Genomic DNA, 23,201 nt, shown 5'->3' on the forward strand with positions numbered 1-23,201 from the left:
GAGGCCCTGAATGGTGATGACTGATTGCTTGCACCGCTTTGCGGGGCTGGGAGGCACGGTGGCTCTCTCCTTCCACGATGGAGAGGCTAGTAGTGGAACCAGGTTTTCTCTGTGCAGTTTGCTTTAACTGTCAAACGAGTGACAAGGACCTATGAAATGCCCACTGGACAGAGTTCATTCTCGGGGTTACAGAAGGGGACCGAGGAGGCGGGAATTTAAGTAGGAACTATCACCTCCCTCGCTGTTCTCATCTCCTGAACTAAACTTCCACTAAGATAAGAAACCGAGTAACAACAGCAGCAAAACCCAAGACGGCGAGGTAGAGGGTTGGGGGAGGGGAGTCAGTCCACCGACTTTTTTTTTTTTTTTCCCTAAACAGAAAGAGCCCACGTCTAAGAAAGACATGCAGTAAGTTCCTAAAGGTCTCCCCGGGACGGGCACGCCCCGAGGGATGAGCGGGTGGGGACCACGGCGACCGCGCGCACCGGGGGCAGGTGCGGTGCGCGCGCCTCGGCTCCCGGCCTCGCGGAGCGCAGCGCGCCACGGTCCCCCGGGCACGGGGCGCCCGCTCCCTTCTCCCCGCCGGACTCCCGGTCCTCGGGCGGGCCCGGGCCGCTCCGCCGCCCGCCTCGCTCCCCCCCGCCCCGCGAGACTCCTTGCAGTCATCCCTTTGTCCTCCCCCGGATTGGCAGGTTTTATTATTCCGCCTGAACAATCCGGCCGCCCAGTGGCTGAGGGTCGCTGACGTCGGCGGCAGAGCCGGGGAGTAGTTGGAATTCTGCTCTGTCAGTAACACATGTGGAAGCGCCGCGGAGGGAGCGAGCGAGCCGGCTAGAGGCCCGCGCCGCCGCCGCCGCCCCCGAGCCGAGCCGGGCCCCCCGAGCCGAGCCGGGCAGCGGCGCAGGCAGCAGCAGCCCCCCGGGGCAGCGGCGCAGGCTCCAGCGCGCCCGGGCCCGGCCGGCCGCAGCCCCCCGCAGCCCCCCGCGCCGAGCCGCCGGCCGCTCCCGGGGCCGTGCTTGCGTGCGGCGGCTCCCGGCCGGAGGTGCAGGGGAGTGCGGCCGAGCCGCCGCCGCCGCCAGCCCGGGCGGGCGAGCAGGCGGGCGGGCGCGCGGGAGGGAGGAAGGCGGCGGCGGAGGAGGAGGAGGAGGAGCGGGCGGAGCGCGGCGGGGGCGGGGGCGTATACAAAGTGAAGCCACATTGCCAAACTTGCAGCAGCGATTGCAGCAGTTGCTGCCGCTGCGCCGCGCCTCCAGCCGCGCCGCGCGGGCCGAGGGCTTCCTGCAGCTGCTCGAGCGCAGCCGGGAGGTGGACGAGAAGGACGAGCGCCCGGACTGACACTTCTCCGCTCCCGGCCGCCTGCCACTTTACGCCGGGGCTCCCCAACCCAGCGCCAAAGCTGCGCGATTAAAAAACAACAACAGCAACAACAACAAACACCCGGCCGCCCTCAGCCCCCTCCTCCCCTTTCCTGCATCTGCGAAAACTCCCTCCCTCCCTGCGCGCCGCCGGCCGAGGCGCCCCTAAGCCTGGAAGCCGAGCGGCTCCGCTCGCCCGTCGCCACCGCCGCCCGCAGTCTCGCAGTGTAGGGGAGAAGCAGGTAAGGGGGCGGCCGGAGAGTCGGGGAGGCCTCCAGGAGGGGGGCCCGCTCGGACCCGGGCTGTTTTCTTTGGCTCCCTTCCCCTGACCGTCCCAAATTGCAAGTAAACAATACGTCGGCGTAGATAATGCGCGAGTCCGAAACTAGCGAGGCAGGCCTGCGAGCCGGCGCCGAGGGCACCGAGGGCAGCCCCGGGCCGCCCGCTTTGTGGCGGCTCCGGCTTACAAAAGGGTTCCTCTTGGAGACCGGGCTGCCGGGGACCCTGGAGGGGGTGGGGACGTTCGCAGGTCCTAACGGGGAAGGCGCGGGAGGAGGGGGGTGTTGCTTTGATGAGGGTCTAAGTGTGAGAAGTAGTGTGTTGAGGGGTGGGGGTGGTCACGACCCACTCCCCCTTCTGGGAAGCACGATTTTCGAAACAGTGGCGCAAAGAAGCTAAGTGACCAGGATGAGGTATCGCTGAGTCTTAAAAAAAAAATTCCTCTTGGCTTATAAGTCTTTTGTTCCAATCCAGGAGAAATCCGGTGAATCACCTAATTAAAATCAAGACATGAATTAAGCATCCATTTTTGTACTACAAATTGCCAGCGCTACGTTTGTCCCTCCCTTGGTCTCCATTAAAAAACACCAGAGACGTTAAAGGGGGGGCAGATTTTGCCTCTAGCTGCCAGCTCTGCTTTCTATTTCACTGACTCCCAGGACCTAAATTGCTTGGCTATGTAATTACTAGAGTATAAGCCTATTTAACTTAAAAGCTTTCTTTTTTTTTTTTTTTTCCAACTCTAAATGAAACTTGATGAGGGCCCGTCCTTAGTTATCAGGGGAGTCAGTTTCTGGTCAGTCGTCTTGATTCATCTCTTTTAGATTTAATCAGCATTAAGGTATTGCTTGTCCTTAAGAGCTTTAGCTAATGGGGTTACTGGACGCTTTTCTCAGTGTAATGTTTCCTTTTCAAAAAATATATACATATATATATTTACCTCTCACCAATGAGGGGGGTGGGGAAGAGCTTGAATCTTCTCCCTCCCTCTCCCCTTTTAAGAAGGAATTCCGAGCCTTTAATACAGTGTGTGTGTGTGTGTGTGTGTGTGTGTGTGTGTGTGTGTGTGTGTGTTGGGGGGGGGCGTTGAGGGGAGGGAACAGTTTAAAGACCCAGGGCAGGAAATGCAGATTCATTTGGGTTAGGGCTGAAATTGTAACAAAAAGCAATTCCTCGAGTAAATGCATCAGATAAATCAATTTACATAAAGGTATGATGCATTCGGATAAATGCAATGCTAATGGGTTTTAGAGTGGTCCTGTTTCCAAAGTCGCAGGGTTTTGTTACAGCTTAATTGGTGCAGTTCTTATTCTGGTTTATTGTGCGGTCGCTGGACACACGTTCCGGGACTCTTTCAGAGGAAATGTGTTTAAAATCGGCCTATTTAAGGAACCCAAGTCCTCCTTTGGTTCCCTCTCCCTTGCTCCTTTGCAGCGGCCAACTTGGGCCGGGGACAGGGGAAGTTCGCCCTGTCCCCTCAGAGGGATCAGCTGAAGGTCTCCAGCAGCTAGCCTGGAGCCGGGGGAAGCCCACAGTCCGGGCTTACCCAGGACAAAGACAAAACAGGCTGCTTAATTGGCAGTAAATAACTTGATCTTTTTATGGAATAAGTGACCGAGGAACACTGGGACTTTATTGGACTCAGGATTGGAGGCAACAAATTAATCGGTTTAGGCTAAGCTTTATAAATTGATTCCTATATTATACTCCAGTTGCTTCTCCTGCGGCATGCATTTGGAAGAGGGGGGAATTTTTAAAAGCAGTTTTTGGTGACAGCAGGATTGGCTCCAGTTTAACTTGTGCATCCCCCTAATAGTGCCTCCTCACGTATTATCTGCACGCACCGCCCCCCACCCCCCTCGGAGGAACAAAGCTTTAGCATTTAAATTGCTGATCAAGGGCAGATTAGTGAGACCAAAGTGGAGAGTGTTTGTATAGGAAGTTAACAGGCATCCTAAAGTTCAATGATCTATTATTCTTGCCTGTGTCCTGAAAACCCAGAGAAAACACTCACTGATCTTCAAAATGAAATGAGATTTGGAACAATAATGGGAGATGGCGGTCACCACAATGGCATGTGAAAGGTGCTGTTTGAAATACGAAAAACCAGTTTCGCAACTTTACACGCCGCTACTCCCCCCACCCCCAGCCCCACCGTGCCTCCCCTCCCACCTCCACGCTCGCCTCCGCCCCTGCGCCGCTGCCTCCCCGCCGTCCCTTTCGGAAAACCCTCCTCTTTGCAACTTGGGAACTGCAGCTGCACTTCCCGGGCAGGAGCTGGGGAAAGAACGTGGCTCCCCCAGCGCGCTCGCGGGGCTCGGCGGGGGCCGGGGAGGGGCCGGGCGCGGCGGTGGGTGGGTTTGACCCTCATTTGCTGGGAGGCGGGCGGGCGGCGCCGGGGGAGGCGCCGCGAGGGGTGGAGCGCACGGCGCGGCCAGGCTCGCCGAGTTTTGACAGTACCCGAGCTGCGATTGTCAGCAGGGCGAGCGCAGCAAAGTTGCGAGGAGCTCGTGGCCCCAGAACAAAGCTTGAGAAAAGTAAACAGGCGGCTGCTGCCGGCGAGCCTCCCTCCTTCCCTCTCCCCCATCCTGCTTCCCGCCCTTGCCCGGCCGCTTCCTTCCAGCAGCCCCGAGGGGAGGAGGGGAAGACGCTAGCCTACTCTGTCTGCTGGCGTTTACTAACTTTTGGTCGTCCATTCTCTCTCTCTCTCTCCCTCCCCCTCCCTCTCCTCCCCCCCCCCCCTTCATCTTCATCTCTCTCTCCATCTCTCTCGCACTCACTCATATTCCCTTCCCGCCCTCTGCAGATCATGGTGAACCCGGGCAGCAGCTCGCAGCCGCCCCCGGTGACGGCCGGCTCCCTCTCCTGGAAGCGGTGCGCAGGCTGCGGGGGCAAGATTGCGGACCGCTTTCTGCTCTATGCCATGGACAGCTACTGGCACAGCCGGTGCCTCAAGTGCTCCTGCTGCCAGGCACAGCTGGGCGACATCGGCACGTCCTGTTACACGAAGAGCGGCATGATCCTCTGCAGAAATGACTACATTAGGTAAGACTTTCTGCTACTTTTCCCTTCCCCAAGCTGGGCAGGCACAGCCACGGCCAGGCCAAAAGGCTACCTTACAGGGGGCTGAAGGAAAGGAGCGCTCCCCACCCTGGGCATACCTGCAGCCTGCGCCCTAAACGCCTTTGGATTAGCTGGATGGAGGGCTTTCAGGAAGCACGTGGGAGTCTTCCCCCTCCCTCCAGCATTTGGTGACAGGTTCATGGCAACTGCCACCGTAGGTAAAGGCTGCCCATAGGTGTGCCGCCGGCCTGCCACCTGCATTCTAGGCCAGAATTGTGTGTGGTCAGCCTCGTGCGGGACTTCAGGCTGCTTAGACACGTTTCAAGTGGGAGTTAGGCTGTGTTCTGCAAGCAAGGTCAGGGACTTCCAGAGAAATCCCGGAGACAAAAGGTTGGCTTTAAAATGAAACCTGTAGTGAAAAATTATTTGTCTGTAGTGATAGCTAATTATGGTATTTACATAAGCACCTTTAAACTTTTTTAGGTTTGAAAAGCTGTGACTCATTCTTTGTGCTCCCTGTGAAAAATGCTGATTGCCCATCAGCTTAAACACTTGTAATTCTTTTTATAGCAAAGCACAAAACAAAACCCCAAACCAAAGCCTAGCGGTAGTGCTTCCCTCCGTGCTGGGACGCGCAGCCTGGGAGTGCTCTGTGTTAGTGTGTGGTTTGCGATGGGGAACTGGCAGTTGTGTTTTTTTCCAATTAAAGAATGTTCAGGTTTGGGGGTATTTTTGTTGTTGTTGCCATTTGTATCGCTGCCCTTGATTCCCAAAGCAAATTTAGAAAAAGAGGCTATAGAGTTATACTAATCTTGCATTTTAAAGCAGTGTATAGGAACATTCATATGTCTGTGTAAGCAGTCTTTTCCAACTAGTTTCAGTGCAATTAATGGAAAGAATTCAGGAGGTCAGGTGCCTATAGGATCTTTTCAGGTGAACTCAAGCTACTTAAACTCATTAATTTGAAAGGAGGCATTTGAAGGATTACACATTTAATTTGAGTAAATGGCTTGATAGACTGATGCACATGAATGCTTCTAAGAGGTGTTCTGTTTCAACATCCAGTAATTAAAAAAATAAAACACCACCCCCCGCACACCGTTGATGCGACACCCGCACACTTTAAAGGAGAATTTCGTTGTACGTAAAGCTCCTTTCTACACCTTTTTATTGATGGTAACAAGTAGAGATTTTTGTTCTTTCTGCAGCATGGGGAAATCAGTTACTGATTTGCTCCAAGTTTAGCTGCATCGCGCTTGCCCTCGCCCTGCCCAAGATCCCAGTGTAGTAGAGGCCTGAGTCCAGCGGGGATCTGCCAGCGTGTGGAAGGATGCAGCCAAGTGGCATGTGGTTAGACTCACAGAGCACCTTGTGTCCACCTCGCTGGGATCCTGTATCAGTCAAGTGAGAGAACTGCTGGAAGGGAGAGGGCTTTGGCTTCTACATTAAGATGGTTGTATTAATTCCACTAAGTGTTCTTCTAGAAATGAGTGTTGGGAAAGCAGGAGGATCTTGGGTGCAGTGCCTTCTGGTCCTTTCAGCAGACACAGTATTGTAATTAAATAGTGAAACTGTGGTCAGGAAGGAGGGCTGTTTGAAGTGGGAAGATGGGCAGGGGCAGTTGAGATTGGGGGAGTGGTACAGGGTTCAGCTTCATCTTCTCTCCAAGTGCCTTCAAAAAAAATTACCACTAATTAAAAAGATGGGTCCACTGCATTCCCTTAGGGACAAGTTGAGGCAAACGGCTTCCTGGGAATCCTGAGACCATTCCTTTCCCTGTTCTTGGGGCCACAAGTCAGTGCTTCCTTGGTGTTCTCCTGCACCTGATGCAGCCAGGACCGGAGCTTGCCTGAATTTGTAGTCATGTAGGATGTCATGCTGAGCCCCATCCAGGAGAGCTGTGTTCTAGTTCAGTACCAAATTGATCCTGGCCTTCAAGGCTCCGCAGCTACTGAGAGGGAGATCTTACAGGTCCTGTGTTGACACACCCCCCACCACACACACACATTCTCTCTCTCTGTCCAGCAAGGTGCCACAGGGGTGGGAGGTGGTCCATAGCATCTGCCTTGCTCTTCCTCTCTGCTCCTGGAGCGCCAACTCCACTTGTTGGAGGAGCTTTCATTCCCACAGATTCTCAGCAGTGAAATGCTCGGTTCGCCAGGCACCAGGTGAAGGAGACCCCTGGGGTCCTGGCTAGGACCACAGAGTGATTTATTAAGGGGCTTTTAAACTGTCTGACTTCGAGGTTGTGGCTTTTTTGAAAGCACCATGATGTGCCTAAAAAGCTGCGGGAGGAGCTGGGAGAGGCCCGCCCGGTCAGGACGAGGGTTGGGGGGCATCCGAGGTGTATGTGTTTGTGTTTTGGGGGGGCGTTCACCCCCAGTCCCCTCCCCCTCCGCGGCCAAGTGTCGACCAGGCAGAGCCGCTGCCTTCTGCCGTCTCTTCCTCCAAGATTTCAGATAAAGCGGCTGCCTTGCAGCAGCGAATCCGCACAATTAAAAGCTTTAATTAGTGGCTCCTCCATTTTCTTAGTTCTGATGGGCTTTATCTAATGAGATCTGGTCTCTGGCTTAGATCTGCTCCGAATGACGTGTCCGCAATGAATGAGAGCTGCGTCGCAAACAAAACATTTAATTAACAAAATTGGCCTCTAAGAGAGGGAGGGAAAGGCGGGAGGAGGGGGTGTGGAGAGCAGGGGGAGGGTGGATCTTAAAGGGACCCAGGCCCGCCCGCCTTGCCGCCCCCCCACCGCCACCTCACCAGAGTCGGCCGAGCCTTCCCGCTGGCCGCGTGCAGCCCCCCGCAGCCCCCCGCGTCCGACCCCTTAGCTGCGCCCCAGCGCCACCGAGCAGCTTCAGCAACTCCTCGCTCCAGCCCCCCTTCCGCGGGCCCCGAGACTGGCGCGGAAAGTGCAGCCTCGAGAAGGAAGTTGGGGGACCGACGGGTGGGGCTGCAGGTCGGGGGAGGGCGAGGAAGCGCGCAGGAAGCCCGGGTGGCGGTCGCGGGCCAGCCCTTCCTCGCTGGGCCCGGCCCCTGCCCTGGAGAGGAGCCGGGCCGCCGAGGAGCCGGGCCGGGCGGCCAGCGGCCTCGGGCCCACGAGGGGGCGAGCGCAGGGCGGGAGGCCGGCGAGCAGGCTGCGCTCGGGCGGCTCACGTGGCGCCCGCAGCCGCGCCGAGCACCGCGCGGCCGGGGAGGGGTCCGGGGCGGGTGGGTGTGTTTGGGGAGGGGGTAGTGTCAGGAATGGAGGCGCCGCCAGGCAGTGAGTTCATTTCCCTGGTAATCAACAGCAAGCTGCTATATTCAGAGAATGCTGTCCCTTTAATTGAACAGGCTAGGTAATTAAATGGCACTTTTCCAATAGGACGTGCTAGGTAAATCTAATAGTTGGTTATTTAATATCACTTTGAAGTCTGCCCACTCAAGCACAATGACAGCACAGGAGCATGTGAACTATTAGCTAGGAAAAAAAATCCAGGATCTCAAAAATTAATTAAATCGCATGCAATTTAGGGGGAACGTTTATCTTGATTTGTCATAACAGAATTAATTCAAGGCCTCCAATTCACTTGGGGGCAGATCTGTTACTCTGAATTAACCAAGCGTAATTTGGCTGATTTTTTTTTTCCCCCTCCCTCCCCTCTCTAATGCAGCCGATGCGATTATGCACAGCCCCCCTCTGAAGTATCAATAGCTTCTGGTGCTTTTAAGGTGCTTGGTCTCTAGTTATTGCGAAGTACCTTTAATGGACTTGGCTCCAGGCATAATTTCTGGGTTGCATTTCTTTGTTACATTTAATATAGCTGGCGCAGAATTTAGATTAAATATAGGATCCTGCTGGAAAACCAATTGCTTCTGGATCAGTAGCTATGGATGTGCATTTTTCTCCTCAGATAGGTTGCTGATATTTACTTGCAGGTACAAATGTATACCTTTCAGCCAGCACTCTTAGAGAAAGTGTCTCTGCTTGCCTGAAAGCAGTTTAGAATACACAGCCTAGTCGCTTTCTGTAGCGTGTGGATTCTGCTGAAAGTCATAATGCAGTGTAAAATAGGCCCACCCATCGGCCACTGAAAGTTACTGGGCGATGCTAGGCGTTGATACTAAACCAAAAATATGACCTGCTGTCTGTTTCCTAATGTCGACAAGGAAAGTTGGAGCTGGGGGGGCGGGTGGTTGCCTGCTGGACTCAGCATGCTGGGGTGTTCCCCACCTTTCAAGTGCAGAGGTTTGGTGGGATTTCTTCCCATCTCTTCCCTTTTCCCCATATAAGGAACCTCCTGATGTTTGTGATTGATTGCATTGCCTAAATGCTGAAATATTAACGACCTTCTTGGGCTGAGGACCCAAAGAAAGGAAACTGAAACCAATTCTGTCATCACAATTAAAGACTCCCCTGGCTTTAATTAGCCTGACCTGGGGTATATCTCCCGGTTGCTTGAGTTAAAGAGAAAAGAGCCCATTATAGTCCAGTCTGAGACCGATAGCTACTTAATTGAGCACCTAAAGCCTCTAGCCTTTTAAATCAAACACTGTCCTGGACAGTCCCCCTGGTTAGATAATTAACTCTCCAGCGCACAGAAACGTTGTAAAAACACACACACAACTTTTCAGGAAGAATAGGGTGGAATTCTAATGGTAGCCTTGCCCTGGTACAGGGGGATCAGAGTGTGTGTGTACGTGCAAGTTCTGCTCTGAGGCAGCCTGGAAGCTGGAGACAGGAAAAAGATCTTAAACTCCGGCAGCACATCAACCCTGGCAGATCACGGTCATTTTCAAACTTGGGAACTATAATTTTGGACACTTTAGGAATCCCACCGTTTTGTGGCTGATTGTTCTCTGACAGGTTGTGAAAGCAGTGCTGGAGAAAATAAAGATCCATGAAAAGCCTTTGGATTATAGACGGGCTGCCCTGATTATTAAGATACACTTAGATGGTGAAGACATACAGCCGACTTTACTCAGGGTGGATTGTTAAATAAATGAACACTTAGGCTGGGTAATCAGATCAGTACTGTGAAAGGGTATTTTGGAGATGGAGTGTCACCGTATACCTGTTGGTAGCGGCGGCCATAATTATAGACTGTTGTCCATTAAAATACTTCTGTGTTGCTCTAAGAGGGTATTCGCTCCTTAGCTCTGGTAGGATTCTAACCCCATGCCCTCTGCCCATCCCCCTTTAATCCTCCCTCAGCCACATAGACTTTTCACTTTGTATTTTCTCCTCCCTCCCTGAATTGTTTGAATTTGGTATCCCTGTTGGGGATTGAAATAGTCTCAGCAGTTTCCATAAACTGCTTCCCCTGCTCCAGTGGTTCTCTGGCCTCCCTGCCCCTCTGCGAAGGCCCCCCCGCCACAGCCGCAGCGCCCTAGCTGAGCCTCCACGAGGCCCTGGTCCGGGTCCTCCCAGGGTGCTGGTTAGGAAGGCCTGAGCCCCGGGTTGGTGGGGACCTGCGGCTGGAGCTCCTGACAGTGTATTATTTCAGCTTGCTTTCTGTAACTGTTCTGAATCTGCGAGAACGTGTCAATGTGTCGTGGATCTCAGACTAATTAGTTTTGAAATGGAGTTTTGATTGAACTCTTCAAATCGATGCTGCTGCAAAATTTGTTTCTCAGGCTTCCTATTAAAAGCCATCTTAAGGGGCAGTTTTACTACTCTCCCTGTCGTTCAGTCGATACATTTAATAACAACTTACAGGCTATTTTCAATAAAGTGGCGACAGCAAATTAGTAGTTTGAACATGACAAGCCTCTTCTGCAAGACCAGATTCTGAAAACTCAAAGCAATTATTTTTATATAGAGGCATGCCACAGTCATTCAGATTACGGGACGTTCTATAGGAACACGTCTTCGGATCTGACACAGACGGCGCTTTATGTCTTTATTTGGTGAAGGAGGAAGCGCAAATATTAATATTTATTATGACACCAGTATGTTCATTTGTTAGTGCCATTACTTTGTTTGTCGTCGATGCAAAGTGCCTCTGCGACCCTGCTCGCTTGTCCCACTCTCACCCTGCAGTGGGAAATCGTTTTGGTCTGTTTAATAAATATTTGTGGATATCAAGGAGGGAAACCCAAAAGCAAATAAAGCTTCCCGGCCTGAGTCTACGGATTCCATAAGAGCCAAAGTTCCCTAGTCATTAGAATATTCCGCTGTGCCTGGAGAAGGCTGTGAGGAATTGTGTGTCTGTTCCCCCTGTGCACAGCACACTTCCTCCAGCGTTCCCCTCCTCTGCAGCCCTTTCCTTCTCCCCCTCCTCCCCCCATGGCAGATGTTGTGGTCTCATTTGATTGCATAGGAAAACTGCAGTGATACAGCAAACACCCAGAGAGATATGATGACAAATGGGTCCAGATCCCGGTAAATTACTTTCTGCTCAAATCGAAATTTCATTCAGTTTGTTGCTAGCAGAGATGAAGTAATCTAAATTGTGGACTCAGGAGCAGATAGAGGGAAGTTGGAGCAAGCATTTCATTATCAAGAGAGAGAGAAGGTTAGGATGAAAGAGATGAGCAGAGGCAAATCTTAAGTGTTGACACCATGATTGAAAAGGTTAACCCATACACATTATATATCAACCTGGATAGTACAGAGTTTCTAATGGAAAGCCTGCACCGACGGAGCTTTACGGGAGTTTCAATACACTGAGCATGATGTCTTCTTAGATATACAATCAAATCCTCTTAACCCTTTTGATGACTCATATCTCGAGATATGATTAAAGTACAAAAGAGTTCTTCATATAATTTCAAGGACACAATACATTTAAACTCCAGTCATGAATTGTATCTTTTTTATGACGGGGGCCCAGTAATCTGATCAAATGTGTGTAGAACAGAATTGTTTTGTATTTGCTAGAGGTGTTAGTCAATATTCACATGAAATCTGGGGTATCCCCTTCCTTGGACGTAGGGCAGAAGTTAGCTGTCCCACCCCACGTCCTCATCCAGCCCCCCAAAAAAGAATTTTTCTTCCTGGGTGATACAAATGGCTCAGAAAATGTAAGGCCTGAGCCTAAAACTTGAGCCTCTTGTCGGGTGCATGCCAAAGGGAAGGCCGGATACCAAGACTAGGAGTGGTGGTCTCTGGTTTGCTGTGACTCACCAGTGTCAACTGTCTCGCTTTGTTTCAGGTTATTTGGGAATAGCGGAGCTTGCAGTGCCTGCGGACAATCGATTCCTGCAAGCGAGCTGGTCATGAGGGCACAAGGCAATGTTTATCATCTTAAGGTAGTGCTGGCACCCCTCCACCCTCTTGGCAGCTATCGTACCTTTTCTTTAGCAAGAACTCTGTTTGCTCAAGCCACAGCAGTGATGCTTGCAGGTGTACACGCGCACACACACACACACACACACTCCCATTTCTGAGTGCACAGGTATTTCTCTTCCTCTCTCCATTCTGATCCAATTCATTGTGTTTCTGCTTTACTGGGCTAGAATCATGTCAAAGGAAGAAAAACACTAAACCCTAAGTAGCCCTGTACTTGACAGATACCTGCTTAAAAACAGGTTATAGCCTCGTGACCCAAACCAGACTTAATTTGTACTTGTTTTTCCCTTGCAGTGTTTTACATGCTCTACCTGCCGGAATCGCCTGGTCCCGGGAGATCGGTTTCACTACATCAATGGCAGTTTATTTTGTGAACATGATAGACCTACAGCTCTCATCAATGGCCATTTGAATTCACTTCAGAGCAATCCACTACTGCCAGACCAGAAGGTGAATACCTAACAATTACTAATGGGCTTTATTAGATCGAGTGGGAAGGTCTAGCCTCTTCACTTTAGCAGGGGAGGTTTTCTGGGTACTTATGTTTTTGTGTGACCTGGTACAAAAATGTAGACTGCTTCTTATCCAGATGAGGGTGCAGAAATAGGATCGTTCATTAAGTGGGGAACAGTGTGTAGTTGAAAAAAATTATATCACCTGCTGTTGGGTTTATTTGTAGATTGCCCCATGTTGAACATAAATTTTAGCATATGCAGAATCAAGGTCAGTGTGCAAAACTCCCCGGTAATGTGGTTGTTTATCCCATGTGACCGTCTTACTGTTGAGAAACACCAAGTCACAGCTTCTTACAGCAGGAAAATTAGGACGTTTATGATAGGATGAGGGAATAAATGTCTTGGTCATGAGAGAATGATTTGTGCGTTAGCGGTATCCTTCCGGACGCCTGCCTTCCGAGCCCATTCATAGTGCTTTTATTGTTAGGAGAGCAGTTTTACTAAATGTTCTGTGATCCCAAAGGAGTGCAGTTTTGTTGATCAGTCATCGTTCAGAATTTGAATAAGTTATGACTTTGTTAAAGCCGAGTTCTTGCCCCTGCAAATCCCTTTGTACCATTGATTGCTCTGTTAAAAATTATTGAACCAGAACTTGAAAGTGTTTTTGGACAAGATTTAGAAATGAGGAAATTATGCAAGTATACAAATCATATAACGGTAGAAGGCACCGCGGAGGGGAAAATCGGTGATCCAACAGTTGTCCAGCAGCCCTAGGACTAGGTAGTTTTAGATCTATTTTAATCTCCTTAATAAGTCCTATAGCTATGCAAGTGAGTGCATTTTGATAACTGCTGTGCCTAATTTGTAACAATTACTGTCAACCTTCAGTTAAGAGACTGTTCATTCCACACTGGCCCAGAAAAGAGTGAAATGTATGACTCGTGTGCATAATTTTATTCACATCATATTTCATACTGATTATGTATTGATGACATTGATTCATTTACTCTTCACAGCACCACTTGCATGGATATTAAATCTTATTGACCACAGATGAATTTTAATTTCAGATTGGTGATAGATTTTTCCATCAGCTCTGATAGTATGTTTGACTTTTTCATCATTAACCCAGGCAATCACACAGCACTGAGTTATTGCATTGAAACAAAAAGTGCACACTTCACTTGGTAATTCTTTATGGATTTACAATAGGAACTTCATTAATGTCTGTTGTAAGGATCCGGGGGAAAAAATACAACATTTATCTGCAAATAGGAATTCAGCAAGCTTCAAAAGTCTGGGGAAAATATTAGCCTTTTTTGTCTTCGGTAATGCGTTTTCTTAATGCTCTGTGTGTGTGGAGGGGAATGACAAATATTTGCAAACTTTGAGCCATTAAAAATTTTACACGGCTATATTTTAATGCCTATACTTCTCCCTTAGTTAATTTTATGGGGTAATTTTAAACGTATTTTCCATTTTTTTATCAAGTAGTTGTTAATTACATGGAAACAAGTACATTTGTATTTATTTACTGTTAGAAGCTGCAGGGAATAACCACTTTAAGATTAAAACTAAAATTTTTTTTTCTTTTGCAAATTAGCCCATCCCACTGATGAGGTATTGCAAACTAATTTAACGAATGCCAGGAGATATAAATCCAGTTTTTGATTATTTGAATTCTAATGAAATGACTCCACCGAGCAAAGGGCAGAATAATGAATGGGTAAACCAAGGATTTTGAGATACTCATTTGAAATCAGAGGTGATAGTTCACCCTCCTGATGATAACTTGGTAGTGAAAACAAATAAAGCCTGAAGAAGAACTGGGAATAAAATGATAGATTGTTTCTCCACACCTTTATTGTAAAAACTTGGTTTCTCCCCCAAGTTACCTCTCAGAGTTTGCTGCTGGTTTGACACCACGTTTCTCCTGGCTTAGCCAAGGATACAAAATGGTTGTTAAGAGCTCAGCCAGGTAAGCCTGGTGCAAACCCAAGGATGGAGGCAGGAGGGAGAGGACTGTAGCTGCGCGTGAAGCACTGGTACAGGCCAGGGGTACCTCAAAACACGAGCAGAGGGTGGCAGTGCCAGCCTGCTGAGGGCAAGGTGAGAGCAACTCAGAGTTGCTCAGAAGACAGATTAGAGGGAAAAAAAAAACCAAGTTTGTGCCTTTAGGAGGTTCCATGCGTTGTGCTTTCTCATTAAAGTCTAATGGGAAGGGTAGGCTGTTCATGTTAGAATCCAAAATATATTTTACACAAACAATACGAATGACCAGTGTCTAATTTTTTAGACAACCAATATGAACCCATATGAATTATCAGTGTCTGAATTTTTAATAGTGGATGCCAAAAAAATAAAGGGGCAGGTGGCCTTCAGAAATTAATAGCTCTTACAGAGGCCTCAGGAAAAATAACTTGAGGATATGTTCTTGTCAGCCGTTGGTGAGAAGCTGTGTTTGGGGTAAGGTTAATGAAGAACATTTCCCTGTTGGCATACATGTCTCACATTTTTGCCCTTGGTGCTCAGCTCACCAAGAAAGAGCACAGTCGATTCACAAGGTAGTTTTTGTAAATAAAGGTTTTGGGTGAGCCAAACACAGTCCAGAGAGATATAAATGAGAGGGCAAGTGGCAAGAGGTAACGAAAACACACTTGCTCGTGTAGTGTAACCTGCTTTTTGGATCTAGTGAAGGCTTTAAAATTCTCTTCCCAAAACCTTGTGGCATTTCTGTTCCGATGAGTAGGAGAGAAATGACAAATAGCTCTGTTTTATTGTTTTCTTTTCTCTGGTTCTCCATGTTTTTGGTAGGGAAAATTGGACACTTACTTTGGCTGTTTTCCTTCTAGTCGCAGAAGCAATTACATTTTTTAGTGCATGATGGCTGGTAAATATAGACAAGCATCCTCTGGCTTAAAAGATAATGAGTTGATTATTTGTACATGCCTTCTTTAACAGCAGTTAATTGTATGGAATGTGTAGGCCCCATCCTCTGGTCTGCTTGAACTTTTATTCCCCTAAAATTTGTTTCCTGTGTCAAGGGTGTATAATAGTTAGTTGTTCTGCATCATTGGCTTTTGTGTATTCGGAGGGAAAAAAATCATCTTAAGCTTTTAAAATCACACAGTGATTGAAATTTCAGATTGTCTGAAATCTCAAGCCACTGGTGTTCACGGAGCTACACAGTTGTTTTGCCTGTATCACTTGAAGCAAGTTTGGCTAGCCTCCGGAGAATCCTGCCTTCTAGAGCGTTATGTAAATCCAGGGAAGGGGCTAATTTTTTCCTTTGTGGATTGCTGCCTGCTCTGGAATTTTTTTCTTCCGCTCACAAGGATGAGGGTGCCATCCAGAATTATGTGCTTTTCTGTAAAAGGCTGTGAGATCACATCTCCGCAGGCGGAGGAGAAGCTGGTGAGCCTTGTCGTTTACGGATCACTCTGCAGTTCCTCCGTAGTTACGTAATTGGTGTTCTGTGTGTCCATCGTGCAGGACATTGGATGCTCATTTATTAAATATGCTTGCTGGCTGCTGCTGCATCTTTGTTCTGGACAAATTACCTTTCTCACACTGAGCTTCCACTCTAGGGAATTAAGCCTCCACTACTTTAATTAGCTTGGAAGTGGGGGGTTGCAGTTCCTAATAGTCTTCAGGCTTTTAGTTAAGTTAGGGAAAGGGTGACAGGAGAACTTCCTCCTTAGGAAGCTCAAAATCATTTTAAAGCCATAAAACCGTAAAATATGTTACTTCACTTTGGTGATGAGTGTGTGAGTGGTCACATTTCTAACCTAGATACTGAAGTTAGACTTGCCTTGAACTGCATTCTTTACACAGGTCATGGACATGTTGCATACACTGCCTCTCATATGTATAATATTTGTGTAAGAGTGACTTAACTGGAACATTCGTTGAGAAACAGTATTCGCATATTTGCATATGGAATGTTTCTGTCTCTACACACACACAACACTCTCTCTCTCTCTGTCTCTCTCTCTGTCTCTCTCTCCCCACCCCTACCTGTGGGTTAAGGCCCATGTGGATGAATACAAATCACACAGGAATATCTGACTAACAGTGACAGCAGCGTTGTTGAACGTGCTCCGTCATAAGCCTGGAGTCTTGATCATAGTAGTCTTATTCATCTCCACTTTAAAGATGAGGCTATGCAGGCACAGGCTGTTGAAATAACTTGCCAGAGGGTTTCACAGTTGAACATATTAAGCCAAAATTTCTGGACTGGGACTTTTCTAAGAACATTCCTGTGATTAAAGAACCCTAGAAACCACCATTAGGCAAGACTTAGAATGCATTCCTTTTAGAGAACAGCGTGGCTTTTAACGAAGTTCAGCAATGCATTGTAGAACTTTTGCACCAGAAACTTTCTGAACGTCCATTTAGTGTCTGCAGCCAATAAAGCTGCAGCAAATGCTATGCCTTAGCTCTTCGCTGCTGGGGTAAGTAGCATAGAGAACCTCCGTCAAGTCACAGTTGGGCAGTAATCTGATGCAAGAGTAGTGACTGTGTGGGAGACAAAAGCAGTCGTGTTTGAGGTTCCAATCTCTCCAATTTAGCATTTTAGCTAAGATGCCCATTTTTATGTCTTGCAGGTCTGCTAAAAGGTCAGAGTGATGCAGAATGCGTGCCTTCATCTCAGATTTTGTTCATCACAGGTGGACCCCATGTGTCTTCAGTAGACAAGTCACCTCCGTAGCTAGCACCAGTGCCAGCTCCATGCCATTGCACCTTCTTAGTCTTGATTGCCCTTCCCGCATTTATTGGTGTATTAAAATGACTGAATATGAACATTAAGGACTCCATGAACCTGGGCTAATGGGAGACTGTAGAGAAAATGAAAAAAGATCCACCGGAGGACATCTTGGGGGGGGTGGGGGAGGGAGCTTGGGGGGAGGGAAATGACTAATGAAGCTAATTAAAAGAAGCATTCAAATCTGCTTTCTACCCTCATTAACAATTAGCAGGGCACTGGCCAGAGTTTGTACCCTGTGTTTTACCTTTAACAACATTCTATTTGCTCTTTGTATATTTAAGTGTTGTAAGGAAACGTGTTTCAATCAAAACCGAACATGAGATAAAGAAGAGATGTGGCTTTTGTGATATTCTATCACAAACACTTTTATTGTATCTCTGTAAAATACAATGTATGTATGCATGTAAGTGTTTTTGTCCTAATGTTGCTACTCTCATGGCAAAGATTAAAAAATAAATGAATGAAAAAAGGGAAAAAATGGGAAAAAAAATCAGGCTCATAGCAGCTACTTGTGTAGAAATTTCCCCCTACTTCTAATTTGCTGAATGAAGAAAAAAAAAATCTTTTATTTGTGATATTTTCAGAGACATTTGCTCTAGTATGGTGTATTTAAATAATAAAAACTTAAAAGAAAAATACGCATTGGAGTTTGGGTTTAAACACTGCTTTTTCTCATCTGTATTTTGGAAAAATTTCTGGCTTCTTTGTTGTTCTATAACTAGCTCAATTTGCATTTGAGGGGTTGGAGAAGGTGGTGTGTATATTTATTTAACTCTGAGCCAGTAAGGTATTCTGGAAATGACTTAACTGTGCCATTTTTGGCAAGGGTACAAGGCAGTGTTTCTAACGGAGTCCTTTCATACATTTAGAATATTCTGTTAACAGTACCACTTCATGCTGTATCGCAGCAAATCTTTTGTTTATATATAAACACTTGTTTGATTCTTGAGCGATTTCATTCATTCTTTTTTCTCAGTAGGAGAGCCTTGGGTAGTGATCAGAAGTATATTCAAGAATATGGCCCAGCCATCCCATTCCCTTCAAGTTGACAGCTTTGGAAAGTCATAGCATCTCTAAACCACATCTCCACGTTTGTTAGGGACCGGCTCTGTCCTAGCTTTCTTGCCTGGAGCAGCCGTGTTCTGGGGAGCACTCAGGCTTTTGTGATCTGCTGGAAGGTTTGTTTGTTTTGCTCTTATCCTCCTCTTCTGTCTCTGCCTTTCCATATGTTTGCTGGAGAGGATTCCAATTATGTTTACTAGTGTTGTTGAGAATGTTGTTAGTGCTAGGCAAAGAGGATCCCACGGAAGCGCCTGCAGCACCCAGAGAGATGTTCAGAGGAAAGGAATCGGTGGACCCATGGTTGGAGCCAGGTGCAGAGGAACTAAGCAGTCCTGGATGCCGGGGCTGTTCTCCCGCGAAGCTCACTGTTGGCAGGTGAACAGCAGCTTCCATCACACGCTGATAAGCCACACGTGTTTGTGCTACTGCTTCTGCTTTTATTTTGAATATGTCATTTACTGTCTGATTCCAGAACAGCACCTCTAACAGACTTGAGAACAGGGGTAGGTTATTGAGAGAGATCCCTGTTGGCTCATGTCAGCTGACAGCCCAGGCAACTGCGCAACTCCACAGCGCACTTTACCAAAGTTCTGGGCCGGGGCTCGGGGCAACATGAGTTGTTCAAACGACACATGTCCTTTTAAAAAAAACGACTTTCTAAAGGAATTTGGATTCTTGGTGATGATGAGGGGAGGGGTGGTAAATGTTGTGCACATCTTTCCCTTTTTAGGGTTTTTTTTTTTTTTTAATTGGAAACGCAGATATACAAATAAAAGGAGACACAGAAAGATCTTGTCAGCTGGCTCACTTCCCCGTGGCTTCATTGATCGGAGCTGAGATGATCTGAAGCAAGGAGCCAGGAGCTTCTTCCAGGTCTCCCACACGGGTGCGGGGCACCAAGGCTTTGGGCTGTCCTCCACTGATTTTCCTAAGCCATGAGCAGGGAGCTGGAAGGGAAGTGGAGCAGCCAGGACACAAACCAGTGTCCTCATGGGATCCCACAGCATACAAAGTAAGGATTTAGCCACCAGGCCATCGCACTAGGCCCCATTTCCCTATTCTTTTAGATGTGTACTCACAGCCCCTCTAGAGTAGAAATCTCAGGAAGATAGGTAATGACTTTGAGTAAGAACCACGGGGTGGCATTCAGTGATGGTAGGGGGCTGAGGTCGTTGCAGACTTTAAATGAACTGTTATATGGCGGGTTCCTCAAGCGCTGCTGCGTATTCAGTAATGAGCTTCTAAAAGCATTTCTTAAGTTGCAGACCTATAAGATTACAAATGTCATTCATGTTAGTATAATCCACATGCCAGTGATGAAGCCCTCTCTTTGATGTGCTAAATTGGAGAAGGACTAATGGAGCTATGAATATACAATAGAACATATTTAAGTAGTAGTCTTGCTTTAGGTAAAACACTTTCTTGAAACCAGAGGCATTTCAAACAATAAAACCCAGCTCTAATGGGGATGCTGTGTGGGGATGGCAAGCTACTCCAAACACTCAGGTTTACTCTGACGTGAGCCTGTGATGGTGGGGCACTTCCTCCCCCAGCCCCAGCATGGCTTAGGGGAAAAAAGAATCCATAAGAGCATTCCCTTTCATCCACGGTGTTTGAGAGGGTGCTTGCCAATGCAATGGATGTCGTTCTTAATACTACCTGCATCTAGGAACAAGATGGGCCCTAGTCCCAGGAAGTGTGATTAGAAACAAAAGCAAATGGTGCAGAGCCCTGTGGAATTGCTAAAAAAAAAAAGTTTATGATAATATAACTCTGAGTCATGTATATTGCCACTCTGGTTAATGAAAATTTTGTGAAAATGATTGTCCTCCAAAAGGGTTTAGTGTTTTTTTACCTGATTAGATTTATACATCCCGCAAGGCAGAAGAGCCTTTTAAACCAGATCGCTTGCCAGGATGAAACTGTTTCCAGCTCTTCCTGATTTATTAAGAAATAGTTTAACATGGACTGTAGTGTCTTATAAAATTCAAGATGAGAAAACTGAGTGAAGCCTGAGAAATTGTCATCCTCTTAATATTAACTATATTTAAATTCTTTCTTTTGCCCTTATTAACACTGATATTTGAAACAACTAATCATCCAAAATGAAGCTCTTAAATTAAATGGCTTTAAATGTCAATATCGCAAGATTCTAATGTGCTACTATTTATATAAAATATTTCTTAGGGCCCATAAATTATATAACAAACACAGTGACTACAAGAGCAATGGATGAAATCTTCTTAGGGAGGAAGGAGTTTCCACATAGCCTAAATAATTCTATTTAAATTGAAAGACTTTTTTAAAGACTTCTTCTCGGGGTTCCCGCTCCCATCCTACAAGCTCTCCCACATGTGATTCGGGCGGAGCGGCCCCCAGAAACCCAATTAATGCCGCTTCTGGCTTTGTTATCAAAACTCACTATTGTCAGTCCAGCCAAGTCACAGAAATGCTTATTGCAGTTAAATAGCAATTTGTTTCCATGAAACTGCAATTAAAGTATTACTGAGCAGCCATTTTAGATTGGCAGAGCTCCGCACGCATGTTAAGCAGCCGGTAACTCGCACTTGGCAGAGCTGGCGTCCTAGTGGCGGAACGTAAACCCCTTGGCCCATGTCGTGGTCGTCGGGGTGGGAGGCGTTCGAAGGCCTCCACTCCTATCCAGAGCGTGCTGAGAGCGTTACAAGTCGGGGCGGATTTTTGGAAGGTAATCTTGGAACTTACCTCAAGTGACTACAATTTTCAGTTGTACAAGAAGTGTTTTATGCTAGCTCATACGTGCGTGTTTCCTGGAGGGAATGTTTTCAAGTTCAGATTGATTCTGCTGAGAACGGACTGCAACTCAGAGGCCGTAAGGCAATAATGTGCAGCAGGTCCTGACATGTTGCAGCTGTGTACCCAGGGCCATCTCGTCTCCTAAATCACCACTAATCAAGCAGGGGATGGAAGTCCATTGATTCTCTTGTAGGTTCTCTGAGTGGCTCTGGAGAGTGGTTTCAGGTCTCTGTTCCAGTGAACAAGCCCGACTTGAGCCACCCAAAGGCCAGTGTTAGTGGTCACCCCCTCCCGCCGCAGGTGCAGGCAGGGGTGGGGGGCCTTCAGGGTTTGTGTCACGGCCAGTGCCTGGGATCTGATGCCAAAGGCAGGATCTGCACCTCATCCTTGCTGCTGAGCTGAAGTTCCGAATGTGTAGAGTGAGAAAGGTGAAGTGCAAAGGTTTTATTGAAAATGTGAAACGTTGATGTAAGATCCTGAGAGGGGAAAGGCTTTCAGAGGTGGTGTTTTAAAAAATGCAATTAGCACTGAATTCTAACCAGCTTGGCACAGTCGTCAGCTTGCAAGAACTCGGGCATCTTGCCTTGCATCTGCCTAAAAAGATTCCCCACCTTGAATCAAGAGGTTGACATCTGTAATGTTTTCAAAATCAATTTTCATTCTTGAAGGGTTTCTCCTGCCTTGTTTGAACTGTACCTTAAAAAAAAAAAGCAAGATGAAAACATTAAAGAGTTTCTTCCTGAATTAATTTTTCATTTTTAGTGAAGTGAGGGTTTTTAGGAACTATAATGAGAAAAATCTCAGGACAAAACTGAATTTACAAATGAAGATTAATTATGAAACCTACAAAGAAAATTGATTGCTTGGCTACAACTGAATGTACCTTTTTTCTTTATTTCAATCGGGTTTGGTAGGGATTGTTGTGTTTTAAAATTCTGCAGTTTCCTGTAAGGTCCCTGTTTCAATTTCTGTCATCAATCGTAGGGCATAAGCTTACAGTTTTAAATACAGTGTTTAGTGTATAATACCTTTGTCTTGCAGTCTCATACTGCTTTGTGAATGCGTTTTTCGGGAACAGTTACAACAAGCAAGTACTTAGGCATTCTCACATCGCAATCCACTCAGCCCTGATGTTGGTTCTCTTAATTATTGTTATTATTGTAGCTTTGCAGGTAAGATAACTTAAGGATTTTTGGTGAGGGGGAGGACTCCTGCGGCAGGGCCCATACCAGAGTAAGGGGAGTGGGCACCACGTTGGGTACAAATTTTAAGGAGTGCCAGAAAAACCCTCATTCTTTAGCATGGTGCTTGAATGCAGGGTTTCCAAATAAAATGAATGCAACAGGAAGTCCAAGATGAACAAAGTGAAACCATTTTAAATGAAGGCAGGAGCAATATACAGGGGCTTCAGAAAGTTCATGGAAAATATATATTACAAAAAACTAGGCCTGAATTTCAAAAAAGTAAACGATTCTAAATTTGGGCCCCCACATGGGCTGTCACCTGCTTATTTCTCAGGCACTGTTGCATAAAGCTGGGTCAGAAGTGGAGCAGCTGGTACCCCTCTGGGATGCCAGCATCCTAGGTGGTTGCTTAGTTTGCTGTGCCATAATGCTGGCCTGTTCAAATTTCTGTATCAGAATGCCAGCCTCCATCAAACTTCAAAATATCTTCTCACTACTTAACTTTCCTTTGGTCTCTTCCTTCAACAGGAGGTGGGGTCTGTTATTCAGATCCAAACTGTCAAAGTGTTCGACATTTTGGTATTGCCTTATAAATTATGATGCTAATACACTCTATGTTAGGAGCCGTTACTCGATTGCTTTCCCTTAAAAATTAAAGTACCGTGTTTCTGTGCAACCTGCAGTGCCAACTCACTTAGGTTGCCACATGTCTCAGCCGCACTTGGGAAGATATTCATTTTGATTTTGAGACATCTCAACTACTTGATGAATACTTAAGAATCATTAACAATGATCCTGCCCACAAGTTGTTGACAAAAAAGTAAAACGTTAGTAAAACTAACAGGTTAGAAGGCAAAATAGATATACAAACTCCATGTAAAGTACCGAGTGATTTTCTAGGCCAGTGTATATTTGATTATATGAATTTATATTGTGTAAATATAAGAAATCACACACACACATGAGAATTACTCCATGATGTTTTTGAAG

At 47.1% G+C, this 23,201-nt stretch overlaps 1 protein-coding gene across 2 annotated transcripts; it reads left to right on the plus strand.

Annotated features, from left to right (window-relative positions):
* The first annotated feature begins 780 nt into the window (after positions 1–780).
* LMO4 (LIM domain only 4) lies at positions 781–17,826 on the plus strand. Of its 2 annotated transcripts, XM_040998826.1 has the most exons (6): positions 781–873; positions 905–1,597; positions 4,441–4,679; positions 11,831–11,927; positions 12,262–12,417; positions 17,030–17,826. In XM_040998826.1, the coding sequence occupies exons 3-6, from the start codon at positions 4,444–4,446 to the stop codon at positions 17,036–17,038; spliced, it is 498 nt and encodes a 165-aa protein (XP_040854760.1). In that variant the 5' UTR covers positions 781–873; positions 905–1,597; positions 4,441–4,443; the 3' UTR covers positions 17,039–17,826. The 2 variants fall into 2 exon arrangements, with proteins under 2 accessions (XP_040854760.1, XP_040854759.1); XM_040998825.1 differs by lacking the exons at positions 781–873; positions 905–1,597 and adding an exon at positions 4,032–4,171.
* The last annotated feature ends 5,375 nt before the right edge of the window (positions 17,827–23,201 follow it).

This window comes from Ochotona curzoniae, unplaced genomic scaffold (assembly GCF_017591425.1).
Source record: "Ochotona curzoniae isolate NIBS_2020 unplaced genomic scaffold, NIBS_Ocur_1.0 scaffold_1037, whole genome shotgun sequence".
Lineage (NCBI taxonomy): Eukaryota > Metazoa > Chordata > Mammalia > Lagomorpha > Ochotonidae > Ochotona > Ochotona curzoniae.

Coding starts and splice junctions, on each gene's coding strand:
- LMO4 (XM_040998826.1), top strand. CDS start 4,444: ATGGTGAACCCGGGCAGCAGCTCGCAGCCGCCCCCGGTGACGGCCGGC. Junction 4,680..11,830: donor TGCAGAAATGACTACATTAG/GTAAGACTTTCT, acceptor GCTTTGTTTCAG/GTTATTTGGGAATAGCGGAG. Junction 11,928..12,261: donor GCAATGTTTATCATCTTAAG/GTAGTGCTGGCA, acceptor TTTCCCTTGCAG/TGTTTTACATGCTCTACCTG.